The sequence below is a fragment of the Babylonia areolata genome, chromosome 26 (assembly GCF_041734735.1).
Source record: "Babylonia areolata isolate BAREFJ2019XMU chromosome 26, ASM4173473v1, whole genome shotgun sequence".
NCBI classification, from domain to species: domain Eukaryota; kingdom Metazoa; phylum Mollusca; class Gastropoda; order Neogastropoda; family Buccinidae; genus Babylonia; species Babylonia areolata.
Window position 1 is genome coordinate 42,941,756 of NC_134901.1, and position 16,093 is coordinate 42,957,848.

A 16,093-nucleotide genomic window follows, 5' to 3' on the forward strand; every position below is an offset into this window, starting at 1 on the left:
GTACGCGTTTTACTCGCAATCTTTATATGCATTTTTGTCACTGTCATTCTGAATGTGTTTGTCTGTCTGTCTGTCTCTGTCTCTGTCTATATGTCTGTCTATCTGTCTCTCTGTCTGTCTGTCTCTCTTACTCTCTGTCTGTCTCTGTCTCTGTGTGTGTGTGTGTGTGTGTGTGTGTGTGTGTGTGTGTGTGTGTGTGTGTGTGTGTGTGAACCTGTCTGTCTCTGTCTGTCTGTCTCTCTCTCTGTGTGTACCACTCACTTCATGAAATAATTTTTAAATACAATATCTTCTTCTTCTTCACCTTCTTCTTCTTGTCGTCATTGCTTCCCCCCCCCCCCCCCCCCCCACACACACACCCCTCCCTCTCTCAGTCTCCTGTCTCACCCATTTTCCTTCCTCTGCTATCTGTCTGTCTCTGTCTGCCTGCCTGTTGTCTGTCTGTCTGTCTGTCTCCCCTCTCTCTGTCTTTCTCTTTCCCCCACCCCCTCTCCTCAACAGAAAGCACAAGAACTATCTCAACACCTCTACAGGAGATCATGGTACCGAGGGTTGATAATAATCCCCCCCCCCCCCCCCCCCGCCCCTTGTGCCCCGCCACTCTCCCCCGCACCCCACAGCCCCCCTCCCCCCGTACCTCTCCCCCCACCCACCCACCAGGCTCCCCAAACCTCCCGTCAGTGTTGCAAGGTATGATGCTGCTGTCTTTGAAGACTTGCAGCTTCCTCTGAAAACATGCAAGTTGATGGGATTTATTTTTTTTCACCCGAAACCATGTCGAGACGCACAAAACACACATACATACACAGACCAAGACACAGACACACACACACACACACACACACACACACACACACACACACACACCTACACACAGGCACTTACACACACACACACACACACACACACACACACACACACACACACACACACACACACACACCGATTCAGTTCCCTGTCGAGTGTTGCACGCTGTGTGATAATAATCTGTGCTGAGTGTCCGCCACTTCAAGTTGTCAGGGGTTGGGAGTATCCTTCACTCTGTAATCTGCCTCTCTCCTCGCCTCTGTGTGTGTGTGTGTGTGTGTGTGTGTGTGTGTGTGTATCGCTCTCTCCCTCTGTGTGTGTGTGTGTGTGTGTGTCTGTCTGTCTGTCTGCGTTTCTTTTTGTCATTCTCTCTTCTCTTTTTCTCTCTCCCCTATCTCTCTCTCTCTCTCTCTCCCTCTCTCTCTCTATCTATCTCTCTCCCGCTCTCTCCCTCTCCCATCTCTCTCCCTCTCCCATCTCTCTCTCTCCCTCTCCTCTCTCTCTCCCTATCTCTCTCTCCCGCTCTCTCCCTCTGCCCCCTCTCTCTCCCCCCCCCCCCCTCTGCCCCCCCCTCTCTCTCTCTCTCTGGCACGCTTGTTCGCTCCACTCCATTCCACACACCCCTATCTTTTATACTTGGGTTTTATCTCTTGACTCGTTCTGTATGTTGTTGTTGTGGTTGTCTGACCAAGCCCCAGAGTTGACGTCGGCTGACTCTGTAAGCTGAGGCATGATGCATGCTGATTGAAAAAAAAAGAGAAAAGGGAGTAATAATAATAATAATGATAATAATAATGATAATAATAATAATAATAATAATAATAATAATAATAATAATAATAATGGATACTTATATAGCACACTATCCAGAAATCTGCTCTAGGTGCTTTACAAAAACGCTTTGTTATCATAAAGCATTACATCTATGTTACATACACACACCAAAATATGACGACTACACACACACACACGCACACGCACACACACACGCACGCACACACACACACTGCGTACATACATTTTAACAATACATGTGTATCTAACAGCTACCCTAACACATACGCACACATAGGCAGGCACAAACTTACATAAACGCTCGCGCACACAATACACATTCATATACATGCATGTAGTTATGTACACATACATATGTATACATACATAGTCAAGCACAGCTAACGCAAAGGAAGTGGACCTGCCACAATTGAACTTGCCGCTGAGGGATAAAGGTGAGTTTTGAGACGAGATTTAAAAGATGCGAGGGAATCAGAATGACGGAGGTTATCAGGGAGCTTGTTCCACGTCTTTGGCGATTGAAAAGAAAACAATCTGTGTCCATAGGTCTTACTTCTGACGTGAGGTATCCTGAGAAGTCGAGTATCAGAGGAAGAACGGAGCTGGCGAGTAGAAAGGAAGTGATAAATATCTCACCTACAAACTTTTGCTGGTTGTCTGGTGATGATGATGATGATGATGATGGTGATGATAATGAAGCAGAACAACGTTTAAAGGGTTAAAAACAGGGGCTCTGTAATCCAGTTGTTGTCAGTCTGACAAAGATTGAGAAGAATTCGCAGTGAGCCATAGACAGACAGACAGACAGACAGACAGCAGAACAGACAGCAAAAGCAATAAAAAGAGAATATCAAGAGGGGCACAGACACACCCGTCAACACACACACACAGGGGAGAGAGAGGGGGAGCAGACAGACAGACAGACAGACAGACAGACAGACAGAGAGGCGAGGAGAGGGGCAGATTACAGAGTGAAGGATACTCCAAACCCCTGACAACTTGAAGTGGCGGACACTCAGCACAGATTATTATCACACAGCGTGCAACACTCGACAGGGAACTGAATCGGTGTGTGTGTGTGTGTGTGTGTGTGTGTGTGTGTCTTTGTCTCTGTGTCTGTGTCTGTGTGTGTCCCTGACTGTGTGTCTGTGTGTGTCCCTGTCTGTGTGTGTCTGTGTGCGCGTGCACAGATTATTATCAGACAGCATGCTACACTACTGTTGGCAGTGGAATAGGTGTGTGTGTGTGTGTGTGTGTGTGTGTGTGTGTGTGTGTGTGTGTGTGTGTGTGTGTGTGTGTGTGCAGATTATCACCACACAGCGTGTAATACTAGACAAGCAGTGAAAACGGTGTGTGTGTGTGTGTGTGTGTGTGTGTGTGTGTGGATGGAGGCGAGGTGGGGGTTGGGGAGACAAGAGTTATGTGGGGTGTGAGGGGAAATGGATGTTTTGGGGAATGTAATGTGAGAAACAGAATGACGTGCGTGTGTGTGTGTGTGTGTGTGTGTGTGTGTGTGTGTGTGTGAATGTTATAGATAAGAACCAATTGGATATTTTTAATTTGATTTATTATTAATTGATTTTTTACCTGTCTGCCTGTCGTCCCCCAGGGGCCCCCGCCGCCCTGAGGATCCGACCCCCTCCCATGGTGGCGGATCCCATTTCCCCGGATTGCTACAACTTCACGGTGGGCAACTGGCCGAAGCAGGAGTTCTACTCGCCCAACTACCCCTCTGAGTACATCAACAACACGGACTGCGTCCTCTATCTGGAAGGTGGGTGGAGAGGGGGGTGGGTGGGGAAGGGGCGTGTGTGTGTGTGTGTGTGTGTGTGTGGGGGGGGGTGATGGTGACGAATGGCAAGTCTTGTGTGTGGGTGTGCTTATGCCACTATTTTCACCATCATCATCATCATCATCATCACCATGATCATTTTCTGCTTGGTTTTCTCCTTTCTGCTTCTGTCATTATCATCATCATCATCATCATCACCATCATTGTCATCATCATCACCATCGTCGTCGTCGTTATCATCATCATCGCCATCATCATCACCATGATCATTTTCTGCTTGATTTTCTCCTTTCTGCTTCTGTCATTATTATCATCATCATCATCATCATCACCATCATCACCATCATTGTCATCATCATCACCATCGTCGTCACCATCATCATCACCATGATCATTTTCTGCTTGATTTTCTCCTTTCTGCTTCTGTCATTATTATCATCATCAATGTATGCTTGATTTTGACTTATCTTCCTCTGTCATCATCATCATCATCACCACACCACCACCACCACCACCACCACCATCACCACCACCACCATGATCATCATCATCATCATCATCACCATCATCATCATCATCAATGTCTGCTTGATTTTGACTTATCTTCCTCTGTCATCATCATCATCATCCTCATCCTCATCATTATCATTATCACCACCACCACCACCACCACCACCACCATCATCATCATCATCATCACCACCATCATCATCATCATCATCATCATCATCATCATCAATGTCTGCTTGATTTTGACTTATCTTCCTCTGTCATCATCATCACCACCACCACCACCACCACCACCATCATCATCATCATCATCATCAATGTCTGCTTGATTTTCACTTATCTTCCTCTGTCATCATCATCACCACCACCACCACCACCACCACCATCATCATCATCATCATCATCAATGTCTGCTTGATTTTCACTTATCTTCCTCTGTCATCATCACCACCACCACCACCATCACCACCACCATCATCATCACCATCATCATCATCATCATCATCATCATCATCATCATCATCATCATCAGTGTCTGCTTGATTTTCACTTATCTTCCTCTGTCGCCATCGTCATCGTCACCATCGTCATCATCGTCATCATCATCATTGTCATAATATGACATCTTTACCAGGTTCATCCGTGTCGCTGAAGGTGGTCTATTTTGATTCTTAATTTATTTCAATCATATGCCTTCAACGTATATCTCTTCTTTTTTTTTCTTTTCTTTTTTTTCTTTTTTATCTTTCCTTTTCTTTTCTTTTTTTTCTTTTTTTCTTTTTTTTTGGGGGGGGGGGGGGGGGGGGGGGGGGGCGTGAGGGATAGTATTTACTTGTTTATTTTGTTGAATTATTGCATTCCTTTTTCTTTAGTGAGGCCAGCGGGCTTTGAATGCCTGAGCAGGGCGATGGGTGTGTGGCTGTACTGGGTGAGGCACCATGCTTCCTTCTTCTTTAATAAACAGATGTGGTGTGTCGTTGTGTGGACGGATGAGTCATGAGGCAGCACGCTGTGCCACTTTGAAACTGAAACTGTCTTGACGTCATCACCGCTTCATCGTCACCGTCATCGACATAGCCACTTTCTTCATCATCATCACCGTTCGTCATCATCATCAACATCATTCATCAGTAGCATCATCTTTTCAGTCTCTCTTTCTGTCTGTATCTGTGTCTGTCTGTCTGTCTGTCTCGCGCGCTCCTCTCTCTCTCTCTTACACACACACACACACACACACACACACACACACACACACACACACACAGAGAGAGTCAATAAACTGGTTCCCCTAGAGGAAGGAATAAAGGACAGACAGACAGACAGACATAGTCAGACATAGCTGGAGACAGCGATGGAGATGAGGGAGTGAAGAGGTAAGGGGGAGGGGAGGGAGGGGAAGGAAGAGCAGCTGTCTTTCCAAAACAGCCTGGCTGCTGACGGAGGTGCTACTCGGTGTGTGTACACATGGTAGGTAATACAGGGCAGGGGAGGGTACCTTGCTGTCAGTGACACCCCACACTGTCTGTACACCGTGATACAGGGCAGGGAGGGTACCTTGCTGTCAGTGACACCCCACACTGTCTGTACACCGTGATACAGGGCAGGGAGGGTACCTTGCTGTCAGTGACTGACACCCCACAACCCACACTGTCTGTCTGTACACCGTGATACAGGGCAGGGAAGGGTACCTTGCTGTCAGTGACACCCCACACTGTCTGTACACCGTGATACAGGGCAGGGGAGGGTACCTTGCTGTCAGTGACTGACACCCCACAACCCACACTGTCTGTACACCGTGATACAGGGCAGGGAAGGGTACCTTGCTGTCAGTGACACCCCACACTGTCTGTACACCGTGATACAGGGCAGGGGAGGGTACCTTGCTGTCAGTGACTGACACCCCACACCCCACACTGTCTGTACACCGTGATACAGGGCAGGGAGGGTACCTTGCTGTCAGTGACACCCCACAACCCACACTGTCTGTACACCGTGATACAGGGCAGGGGAGGGTACCTCGCTGTCAGTGACACCCCACAACCCACACTGTCTGTACACCGTGATACAGGGCAGGGGAGGGTACCTTACTGTCAGTGACTGACACCCCACAACCCACACTGTCTGTCTGTACACCGTGATACAGGGCAGGGGAGGGTACCTTGCTGTCAGTGACTGACACCCCACAACCCACACTGTCTGTACACCGTGATACAGGGCAGGGAGGGTACCTTGCTGTCAGTGACTGACACCCCACAACCCACACTGTCTGTACACCGTGATACAGGGCAGGGAGGGTACCTTGCTGTCAGTGACTGACACCCCACAACCCACACTGTCTGTACACCGTGATACAGGGCAGGGGAGGGTACCTTGCTGTCAGTGACTGACACCCCACAACCCACACTGTCTGTACACCGTGATACAGGGCAGGGGAGGGTACCTTGCTGTCAGTGACTGACACCCCACAACCCACACTGTCTGTACACCGTGATACAGGGCAGGGGAGGGTACCTTGCTGTCAGTGACTGACACCCCACAACCCACACTGTCTGTACACCGTGATACAGGGCAGGGGAGGGTACCTTGCTGTCAGTGACTGACACCCCACAACCCACACTGTCTGTACACCGTGATACAGGGCAGGGAGGGTACCTTGCTGTCAGTGACTGACACCCCACAACCCACACTGTCTGTACACCGTGATACAGGGCAGGGGAGGGTACCTTGCTGTCAGTGACTGACACCCCACAACCCACACTGTCTGTACACCGTGATACAGGGCAGGGAGGGTACCTTGCTGTCAGTGACTGACACCCCACAACCCACACTGTCTGTACACCGTGATACAGGGCAGGGAGGGTACCTTGCTGTCAGTGACTGACACCCCACAACCCACACTGTCTGTACACCGTGATACAGGGCAGGGGAGGGTACCTTGCTGTCAGTGACTGACACCCCACAACCCACACTGTCTGTACACCGTGATACAGGGCAGGGAGGGTACCTTGCTGTCAGTGACACCCCCACAACCCACACTGTCTGTACACCGTGATACAGGGCAGGGAGGGTACCTTGCTGTCAGTGACACCCCACAACCCACACTGTCTGTATGTACACCGTGATACAGGGCAGGAAGGGTACCTTGCTGTCCGTGACTGACACCCCACAACCCACACTGTCTGTCTGTACACCGTGATACAGGGCAGGGAGGGTACCTTGCTGTCAGTGACACCCCACAAACCACACTGTCTGTACACAGTGATACAGGGCAGGGGAGGGTACCTTGCTGTCAGTGACACCCCACAACCCACACTGTCTGTACACCATGATACAGGGCAGGGGAGGGTACCTTGCTGTCAGTGACACCCCACAACCCACACTGTCTGTACACCGTGATACAGGGCAGGGGAGGGTACCTTGCTGTCAGTGACTGACACCCCACAACCCACACTGTCTGTACACCGTGATACAGGGCAGGGGAGGGTACCTTGCTGTCAGTGACTGACACCCCACAACCCACACTGTCTGTACACCGTGATACAGGGCAGGGAGGGTACCTTGCTGTCAGTGACACCCCACAACCCACACTGTCTGTACACCGTGATACAGGGCAGGGGAGGGTACCTTGCTGTCAGTGACACCCCACAACCCACACTGTCTGTACACCATGATACAGGGCAGGAAGGGTACCTTGCTGTCAGTGACTGACACCCCACAACCCACACTGTCTGTACACCGTGATACAGGGCAGGGAGGGTACCTTGCTGTCAGTGACTGACACCCCACAACCCACACTGTCTGTACACCGTGATACAGGGCAGGGAGGGTACCTTGCTGTCAGTGACTGACACCCCACAACCCACACTGTCTGTACACCGTGATACAGGGCAGGGGAGGGTACCTTGCTGTCAGTGACTGACACCCCACAACCCACACTGTCTGTACACCGTGATACAGGGCAGGGAGGGTACCTTGCTGTCAGTGACTGACACCCCACAACCCACACTGTCTGTACACCGTGATACAGGGCAGGGGAGGGTACCTTGCTGTCAGTGACTGACACCCCACAACCCACACTGTCTGTACACCGTGATACAGGGCAGGGGAGGGTACCTTGCTGTCAGTGACACCCCACAACCCACACTGTCTGTACACCGTGATACAGGGCAGGGAGGGTACCTTGCTGTCAGTGACTGACACCCCACAACCCACACTGTCTGTACACCGTGATACAGGGCAGGGAGGGTACCTTGCTGTCAGTGACTGACACCCCACAATCCACACTGTCTGTACACCGTGATACAGGGCAGGGGAGGGTACCTTGCTGTCAGTGACTGACACCCCACAACCCACACTGTACACAGTGATACAGGGCAGGGAGGGTACCTTGCTGTCAGTGACTGACCCCACAACCCACACTGTCTGTACACCATGATACAGGGCAGGGGAGGGTACCTTGCTGTCAGTGACACCCCACAACCCACACTGTCTGTACACCGTGATACAGGGCAGGGGAGGGTACCTTGCTGTCAGTGACACCCCACAACCCACACTGTCTGTACACCGTGATACAGGGCAGGAAGGGTACCTTGCTGTCAGTGACACCCCACAACCCACACTGTCTGTACACCGTGATACAGGGCAGGGAGGGTACCTTGCTGTCAGTGACTGACACCCCACAACCCACACTGTCTGTACACCGTGATACAGGGCAGGGGAGGGTACCTTGCTGTCAGTGACTGACACCCCACAACCCACACTGTCTGTACACCGTGATACAGGGCAGGGAAGGGTACCTTGCTGTCAGTGACTGACACCCCACAACCCACACTGTCTGTACACCGTGATACAGGGCAGGGGAGGGTACCTTGCTGTCAGTGACTGACACCCCACAACCCACACTGTCTGTACACCGTGATACAGGGCAGGGGAGGGTACCTTGCTGTCAGTGACTGACACCCCACAACCCACACTGTCTGTACACCGTGATACAGGGCAGGGAGGGTACCTTGCTGTCAGTGACACCCCACAACCCACACTGTCTGTATGTACACCGTGATACAGGGCAGGAAGGGTACCTTGCTGTCCGTGACTGACACCCCACAACCCACACTGTCTGTACACCGTGATACAGGGCAGGGAGGGTACCTTGCTGTCAGTGACTGACACCCCACAACCCACACTGTCTGTACACCGTGATACAGACCAGGGAGGGTACCTTGCTGTCAGTGACTGACACCCCACAACCCACACTGTCTGTACACCGTGATACAGGGCAGGGGAGGGTACCTTGCTGTCAGTGACTGACACCCCACAACCCACACTGTCTGTACACCGTGATACAGGGCAGGGAGGGTACCTTGCTGTCAGTGACACCCCACAACCCACACTGTCTGTACACCGTGATACAGGGCAGGGGAGGGTACCTTGCTGTCAGTGACACCCCACAACCCACACTGTCTGTATGTACACCGTGATACAGGGCAGGAAGGGTACCTTGCTGTCAGTGACACCCCACAACCCACACTGTCTGTACACCGTGATACAGGGCAGGGGAGGGTACCTTGCTGTCAGTGACACCCCACAACCCACACTGTCTGTACACCGTGATACAGGGCAGGGAGGGTACCTTGCTGTCAGTGACACCCCACAACCCACACTGTCTGTACACCGTGATACAGGGCAGGGAGGGTACCTTGCTGTCAGTGACACCCCACAACCCACACTGTCTGTACACCGTGATACAGGGCAGGGGAGGGTACCTTGCTGTCAGTGACTGACACCCCACAACCCACACTGTCTGTACACCGTGATACAGGGCAGGGGAGGGTACCTTGCTGTCAGTGACACCCCACAACCCAACGATAAAATGAATAGTGGTATATCACCATTACCATCATCTTCTTCGTCATTATTATCATCATCATCATCATCACCGCCATGTACATGACCTTGTTACTATCCAGGTGTTAATAATAATGTCTCCGAAACTTCAACTAGAAGCAGACACTGGTAACTGATTACTATATCTTTTTTTTTATAGTTTCATTGTCAGAACTGACTCACAAACCGTCTGTTGAAGCAGACATAAACTGGGATCCCTCCAGTGTTAATAAATAACTGCTCCCTCTTCTTTCTCTTCCTACATTCCATTAAACGTTGACTGTGTTAATAGCGTTTCCCCTTGTGCATTTTTCCTCGCGTACACCCCCCCCCACCCCAACCCCCCAAGCCCCCCAACGCCTGAACCTCATCCTACCTGCCCCTCCCTCCACACACACACACGCACACACACGCACACACACACACACAAAAACGGGCTCCATTCAGCCAGTCTGGCGCCCGGCAGGGAAACCAACGACCGCTGCGTGCACATGCCCGATTTCCCATCTTGCACCGGGGGCCAGGAAAAGGCAACCCGGCATTCCTCTGGTGACGCCATGCTGCGGGAGTAATGGCGCCTGACCAAACAAACATGTGGCCTCAAAGAGAAAAAAAAAAAGGGAAGAGAAAAAAAAATAATAAATGAGCGGTGGGGGGTGCGGGGTGGAAGAAGTGTGTAGGAGGGAGGGGCGAAAGGGAAGACTGCAATTGGATTTGAGTACGAGTAGTGGAGGGAGGAGGGGGTGGTGGTGGTGGGGGTGGGGTGAGGACTGAAGGAGGAGGAAGAGGAGGAGAGGAGGAAGGAGGAATAGAATGGCGGAAACAGAAGTGTAAAGAAGCGAGGAAACAAGGCGTGAACTGTTTGACACATGGTCGACGTTCTTCAGTCGACTTTTGTTTTGGGGGGGTTTCCCTCCAACCGCGGTTTACAAATGAGTGGTGGTGGCGTAAAACTCCACAGTCCTCGGGAACTGCTTGGTGGGTTTGCTGTCAGTCAGAAATGACACAAGGTTTTGATGACTTTTCAAGACCTCGTCACTTTCTCTTGCCTTTGTCTCATGTCTGTTTGTCCGTGCCTGTCTGTCTTGTCTCTCTTTATTTGTCTGTCCATTCTTCAGCCTCCACCACCACCACCCCCCCTTTCTCTTTCTTTGCTCTCTTTCTGACACGCGCGCGCGCGCACGCACGCACGCACACACGCACACACACACACACACACACACACACACACACACACTCACACACACACACACACACACACACACACACACACACACACACACACACACACACACACACACACACACACACACACACACACACACACACACACACACACACACACACACTTTGTCATTCTCATCATGGAAAATATTTATGCTGTACATTTATGTATCTTTTTGTTTTTTATTTCTCACTACATCACATTACTTTGAATGGGTGGTCGAACTGCACTTTGTTGCACAGATTGATTGATTTCGTTTTGGTTTTGGTTTTCATCAGTATTATTACTATTGATGCATGTTGTTATTTGTATTATGAACCCCCATGTCATTAGGGCTGTAAAGCTATTGACATTAAAGCGTTCAGTGTTCAGTTCAGTGTTCAGTGTTCTCTCTCTTTCTCTCTCTCTCTCTCTCTCTCTCTCTCTCTCAGACACACACACACACACACAGAGACACAGACACACACACACACACACACACACACACACACACAGAGACATACACACACACACACACACACACACACACACACACACACACACACACACACACCACAGGTGGTCGTGATGCTGTGTGTGAGGGAACAATATACACGCTCCAGCCAATACAGCCAAATCTGCAAAACGCGAGGCGAGAAGACACGTGAAGGTTCTGTCTAGTGCTACCACGCACGCATGGGCGTGTGAGTGTTGCTGAGTTGGTGTTTTTTTGTATGTTTTTTGTTTTGTTTTGTTTTTTCTGCGGGGGGTGGGGGTGGGGGGTTGTTTTGTTTGTTTTTATTGTTTACCAAACGAGAGAAACGACGATTTAAACGATGATGACTAGGCCTTGACCTCAGCATGGATTTAGGAATGTAAAGCGGTCCTTGTGGGGGTGGGCGGTGGTGGGTGGAGGGAGAGAGGGGGGGAAAGAGTGAGAGTGGGGGTGTGGTTGGGGGAGGGGCGGGGGGGGGGTGATGTTGTGGCTGTCAGACAGGTTACATACCCAGTCCATCATTCCTAGTTCCTCTCTCGTGAGGACCGTCTTTTGTAATAACGTCTCCAAACGTCTGGCAGAACTGGAGTCCTGGGTTCCAGCCCCTCTCTCTGGTCACCCCTTCCACCTGTCCTGCTGCCCCACCCATCCCCGTCTCTCTATCTCTCTCTCTGTTCATCTTTGTCCATCTCTTTCTCTCCCTCTCTCTCTCTCCATCTCTCTCCATATTTCTCTCCATCTGTCTCTCTCTCCCCCCTCTCTCTATCCCCCTCTCTCTACATCTCTCTCTCCATCATATACTCAGACCTAATTAAGTAGAATTAATGTCAGGTCCATGAATATTATGATATTGTGTCATCTGTTCAAGTGTTATAATACCCCTTCCCATGCCCACCCCCAGTCCCCTGGTTTTGAATTGTGGTCCATGGCCAAAGTTCATTAAAACAATTTCGTTGGTTCGTTCGTTCTCTCCATCTCTCTCCATATTTCTGTCCATCTGTCTCTCTCTCTCTCCCCCCTCTCCCTCTCTCCCCTCTCTCTTTCTGTCCCCCTCTCTCTACATCTCTCTCTCCCTCTCTCCATCTCTCTTCATATTTCTCTCCACCTCCATCTCTCCACCACCTCTCTTCCACCTCCCTCCCTCTCTCCATCCATCTCTTTATCCCCCTCTTTCTGCATCTCTCTCTCCGTATCTCCCTCTCTCTCTCCACCTCCATCTCTCTTCCCCCTCCCTCCCTCCCCCCCCCTCTCTCTCTCTCCATCTATTTTTTATCTCTTATAAATATCCATTTCATATAGCATCTCTCTCTCTCTCTCTCTCTCTCTCTCTCTCTCTCTCTCTCTCTCTCTCTCTCTCTCTCTCTCTCTCTCTTTCCATGTGTGAGATTTCCCTGTGTGTCAAAAGAAAAAGTTACACAATTACGAAACATCTTCAACATGTGAAGTGATATTCGTTTCAGATAGAAAAGAAACACAGTCTATTTGCATTTGTTTTAGAGAGGCTCGGTGAAATGAAGAACTGGTTACGTTTTAACGTCCCAATCAAACACATAAAGAGGTTGATTATCAATAATATCAGCATGCTATAAATACAGACTTGGATTATTTTCAACTATCGTTTTTGGGGGAAAATGAAATTAAGAATGCACGTTGATATATTATTTGGTTGGTTATATTGCGAGGTACACATACATTGTCAAAGGAAAAAAGTAAGTAGAGAGAGAGAGAGGGTTGGGGGGCGATAACTCTCTGCCAAATAGGTCTCCCATTACCCCGTGGCGGAGTGCACAAGGGTTGCTGCGCATGTCAAAACAAATGAGCCAATCACAGCCCCGGGCAAACAAACAGCCCCCAGCCCCGTGACCGCCCCAGGCAAAGCCGATCTATTTATTGACGTTTACTTTTGGGGCTTGGGTGGGTGGCAAGAACGCAGGTGTTTTTTTTTGGGGGGGGAAGGGGGTGGGGGGCAGTTTTTTTTTTCGTTGTTTAGTTCGTGATGCCCTTTTATTCTCTTGTCTCTGCCTGTCTGTTTGTCTGTCTGTCTGTCTGTCTGTCTCTGTCTGTCTGTCTGTCTGTCTCTCTTTCTCTCTTTCTCTCTCTCTCTCTCTCTCTCTCTCTCTCTCTCTCTCTCTCTCTCTCTCTCTCGTTATTATCATTCTGTTCTGTTTTGTTTTTATTTTTTCATGAGGACTGGATGTAAAACAAGAACAACAACAACAAAAAAAACAACAACAACAAAAAATCAGTTATTCGTACTATCGTTCATTCTCTCTGTCTCTGTCCTTATTACCATTTGTTCGGGTGTTTTTAGTGTGGGGTTTTCTCTCTCTCTCTCTCTCTCTCTCTCTCTCTCTCTCTCTCTCTCTCTCTCTCTCATGAGGGCTGGATGTAAAACAGAAAATCAGTTATACTTACCCCACTATCCCTGTAAGATAAGAATTCGTTTCCATCTTTCTCTTCTCTGTCTCTGTCTTCCGCTGTTCTTATCTTTGTCTGTCTGTCTGCCTGCCTCTCTCTCTCTCTCTCTCTTTTTCTCTGTCTCTCTGTCAGTTGATTCTCTCTCTTTTTTTTTCTTTTCATTTTCTGTTGCCGTATTGGTGTGCGTGTCTATGTGTGTGTGTGTGTGTGTGTGTGAATAGAAAACCATGTGGAGTGTGACCCCCCATTCCCCCATTTAACAAGGTCACTTTATACTTAGTTCAGTCCCGATAAGAAAAGATACACCCCCCCGCCCCCCCCCCCCCCCGCCCCCCCCCCCGACCCCCACGAGCATTGTGCCCCTCCCCACACCACTCGCATTCACGTGCACAGTTGTACTGACGGAATACATGTCGTCTGCCTTCACCTGAGCCGGTGAAAAACATGCACAGACACAGACACAGCACGCTTTCTGTGCTTTGGACGGGGGAGGAGGAAAAAACGGAGGAAGGTATCATTGCAGCCCACCACCCACACCCCCACTCTCCTCCTACATTGTCCCCATGAATCCCGGTGAACTGTGGTCACTTGACGCCTGCAGTTTCCATCGGGAGTTGTCGGCCCTGTGTCTCCCCCCCCGCCCCCGCCCCCATTCCCCCATCATCACTTTGCAGCGAGAGGTCGGAAGAAGAATTATCTTCTGTTCGTGTGAGGTGTTGGACGTGGGATGGTAACTGTTCTTCTACCTGACTATCCGGTGGACGTTTTGACGAGTGAAAGCATTTGGAAGGGAGGGTGTGAAGCCTTGGCCACCATTACGCCAAGCTCTTTTTTGTGAAGCAAAGAAGGGACTTGCGGTTTGTTTTCTCCTTACTCTACAAAACTAGTACTGCTGCTACTACGACAACAGCTTCCACGTCTGTTACTACTTCCACGCCTACAAGTGGATGAAGGGATACAGCCTACAGCTTGACGGGCGCAATAGCCGAGTGGTTAAAGCGTTGGACTGTCAGTCTGAGGGTCCCGGGTTCGAATCACGGTGACGGCGCCTGGTGGGTAAAGGGTGGAGATTTTTACGATCTCCCAGGTCAACATATGTGCAGACCTGCTAGTGCCTGAACCCCCTTCGTGTGTATATGCAAGCAGAAGATCAAATACGCACGTTAAAGATCCTGTAATCCATGTCAGCGTTCGGTGGGTTAGGGAAACAAGAACATACCCAGCATGCACATCCCCCGAAAACGGAGTATGGCTGCCTACATGGCGGGGTAAAAACGGTCATGAACGCAGAAGAACAGCCTACAGCTCTGCCATGGCCCTGACAAGGTTCCAGATCTTCAGCATGATGGAGGTTGACATGGTCACAGCCGGGAAGACGGTATGTCAAATGTTCACCTTTCTCAAGTCTGATAATGGCGGTCGGTGTTAACAGTTACCTTGCGACAGACAAACATTGGCAGTGTCCAGATTTCTCCCCTGTGTTTTTCCCGTTCAGTTTCGTTCCCAAGACGGAAGAAGTTGTAAACTGGTTAATAATGTTTATGATATATACTGTTACATTTCTTCCCCTCACGAATGACGTAAAGGCCAGTCAAAAGAGTTGGGGGGGGGGGGGGTAGAGTATATATACACGCATACATACATATATATATATATATATATATATATATATATATATATGAGTAATGATTAATGAGTATTTGGACCGATGATGGATGTTTTCCGTATATTTATCGCCTCAGATACATATTTTGCAAGTGAAAGTATCATATCTTCCTTTTCTGTCGTCAGTATGCCGAACAAATCTGTGTGATAAAGGTACATGCTTTGTTTTTTTTTTACATCCAGCCCAACGAGAGAGACAGACAGTGAGACGGAGTTTGTACTGAACGTTTTTTGAACAAATGGGTCATTTGCAAAAAAGGATGAGTGATTTTCAGTACAATGTTATCTTTTGCCATGGTTAAAAAATAGTTTACGAAATGCTTTCGAGCGTTAAAAGAGGAATATGTAGGGCGCGCGCGTGCATGCCTACGCACGAGCGCGCGCGCGCTCGCACATACACACACACACACACACACACACACACACACACACACACACACACACACGCACGCACGCACGCACATACACACACACACACACACACACACGCACGCACGCACGCACGCACACACACACACACACA

The 16,093-nt window shown here is 49.7% G+C and overlaps 1 protein-coding gene across 1 annotated transcript in view; it reads left to right on the forward strand.

Moving 5' to 3' along the window:
* Window positions 1-16,093, forward strand: part of LOC143300570 (uncharacterized) — a 217,035-nt gene that overhangs the window by 171,830 nt on the left and 29,112 nt on the right. Inside the window, exon 3 of the mRNA XM_076614331.1 lies at window positions 3,212-3,376. Within this exon, the coding sequence (XP_076470446.1) occupies window positions 3,212-3,376 (165 nt within the window). The remainder of the gene's footprint in view (window positions 1-3,211; window positions 3,377-16,093) is intronic.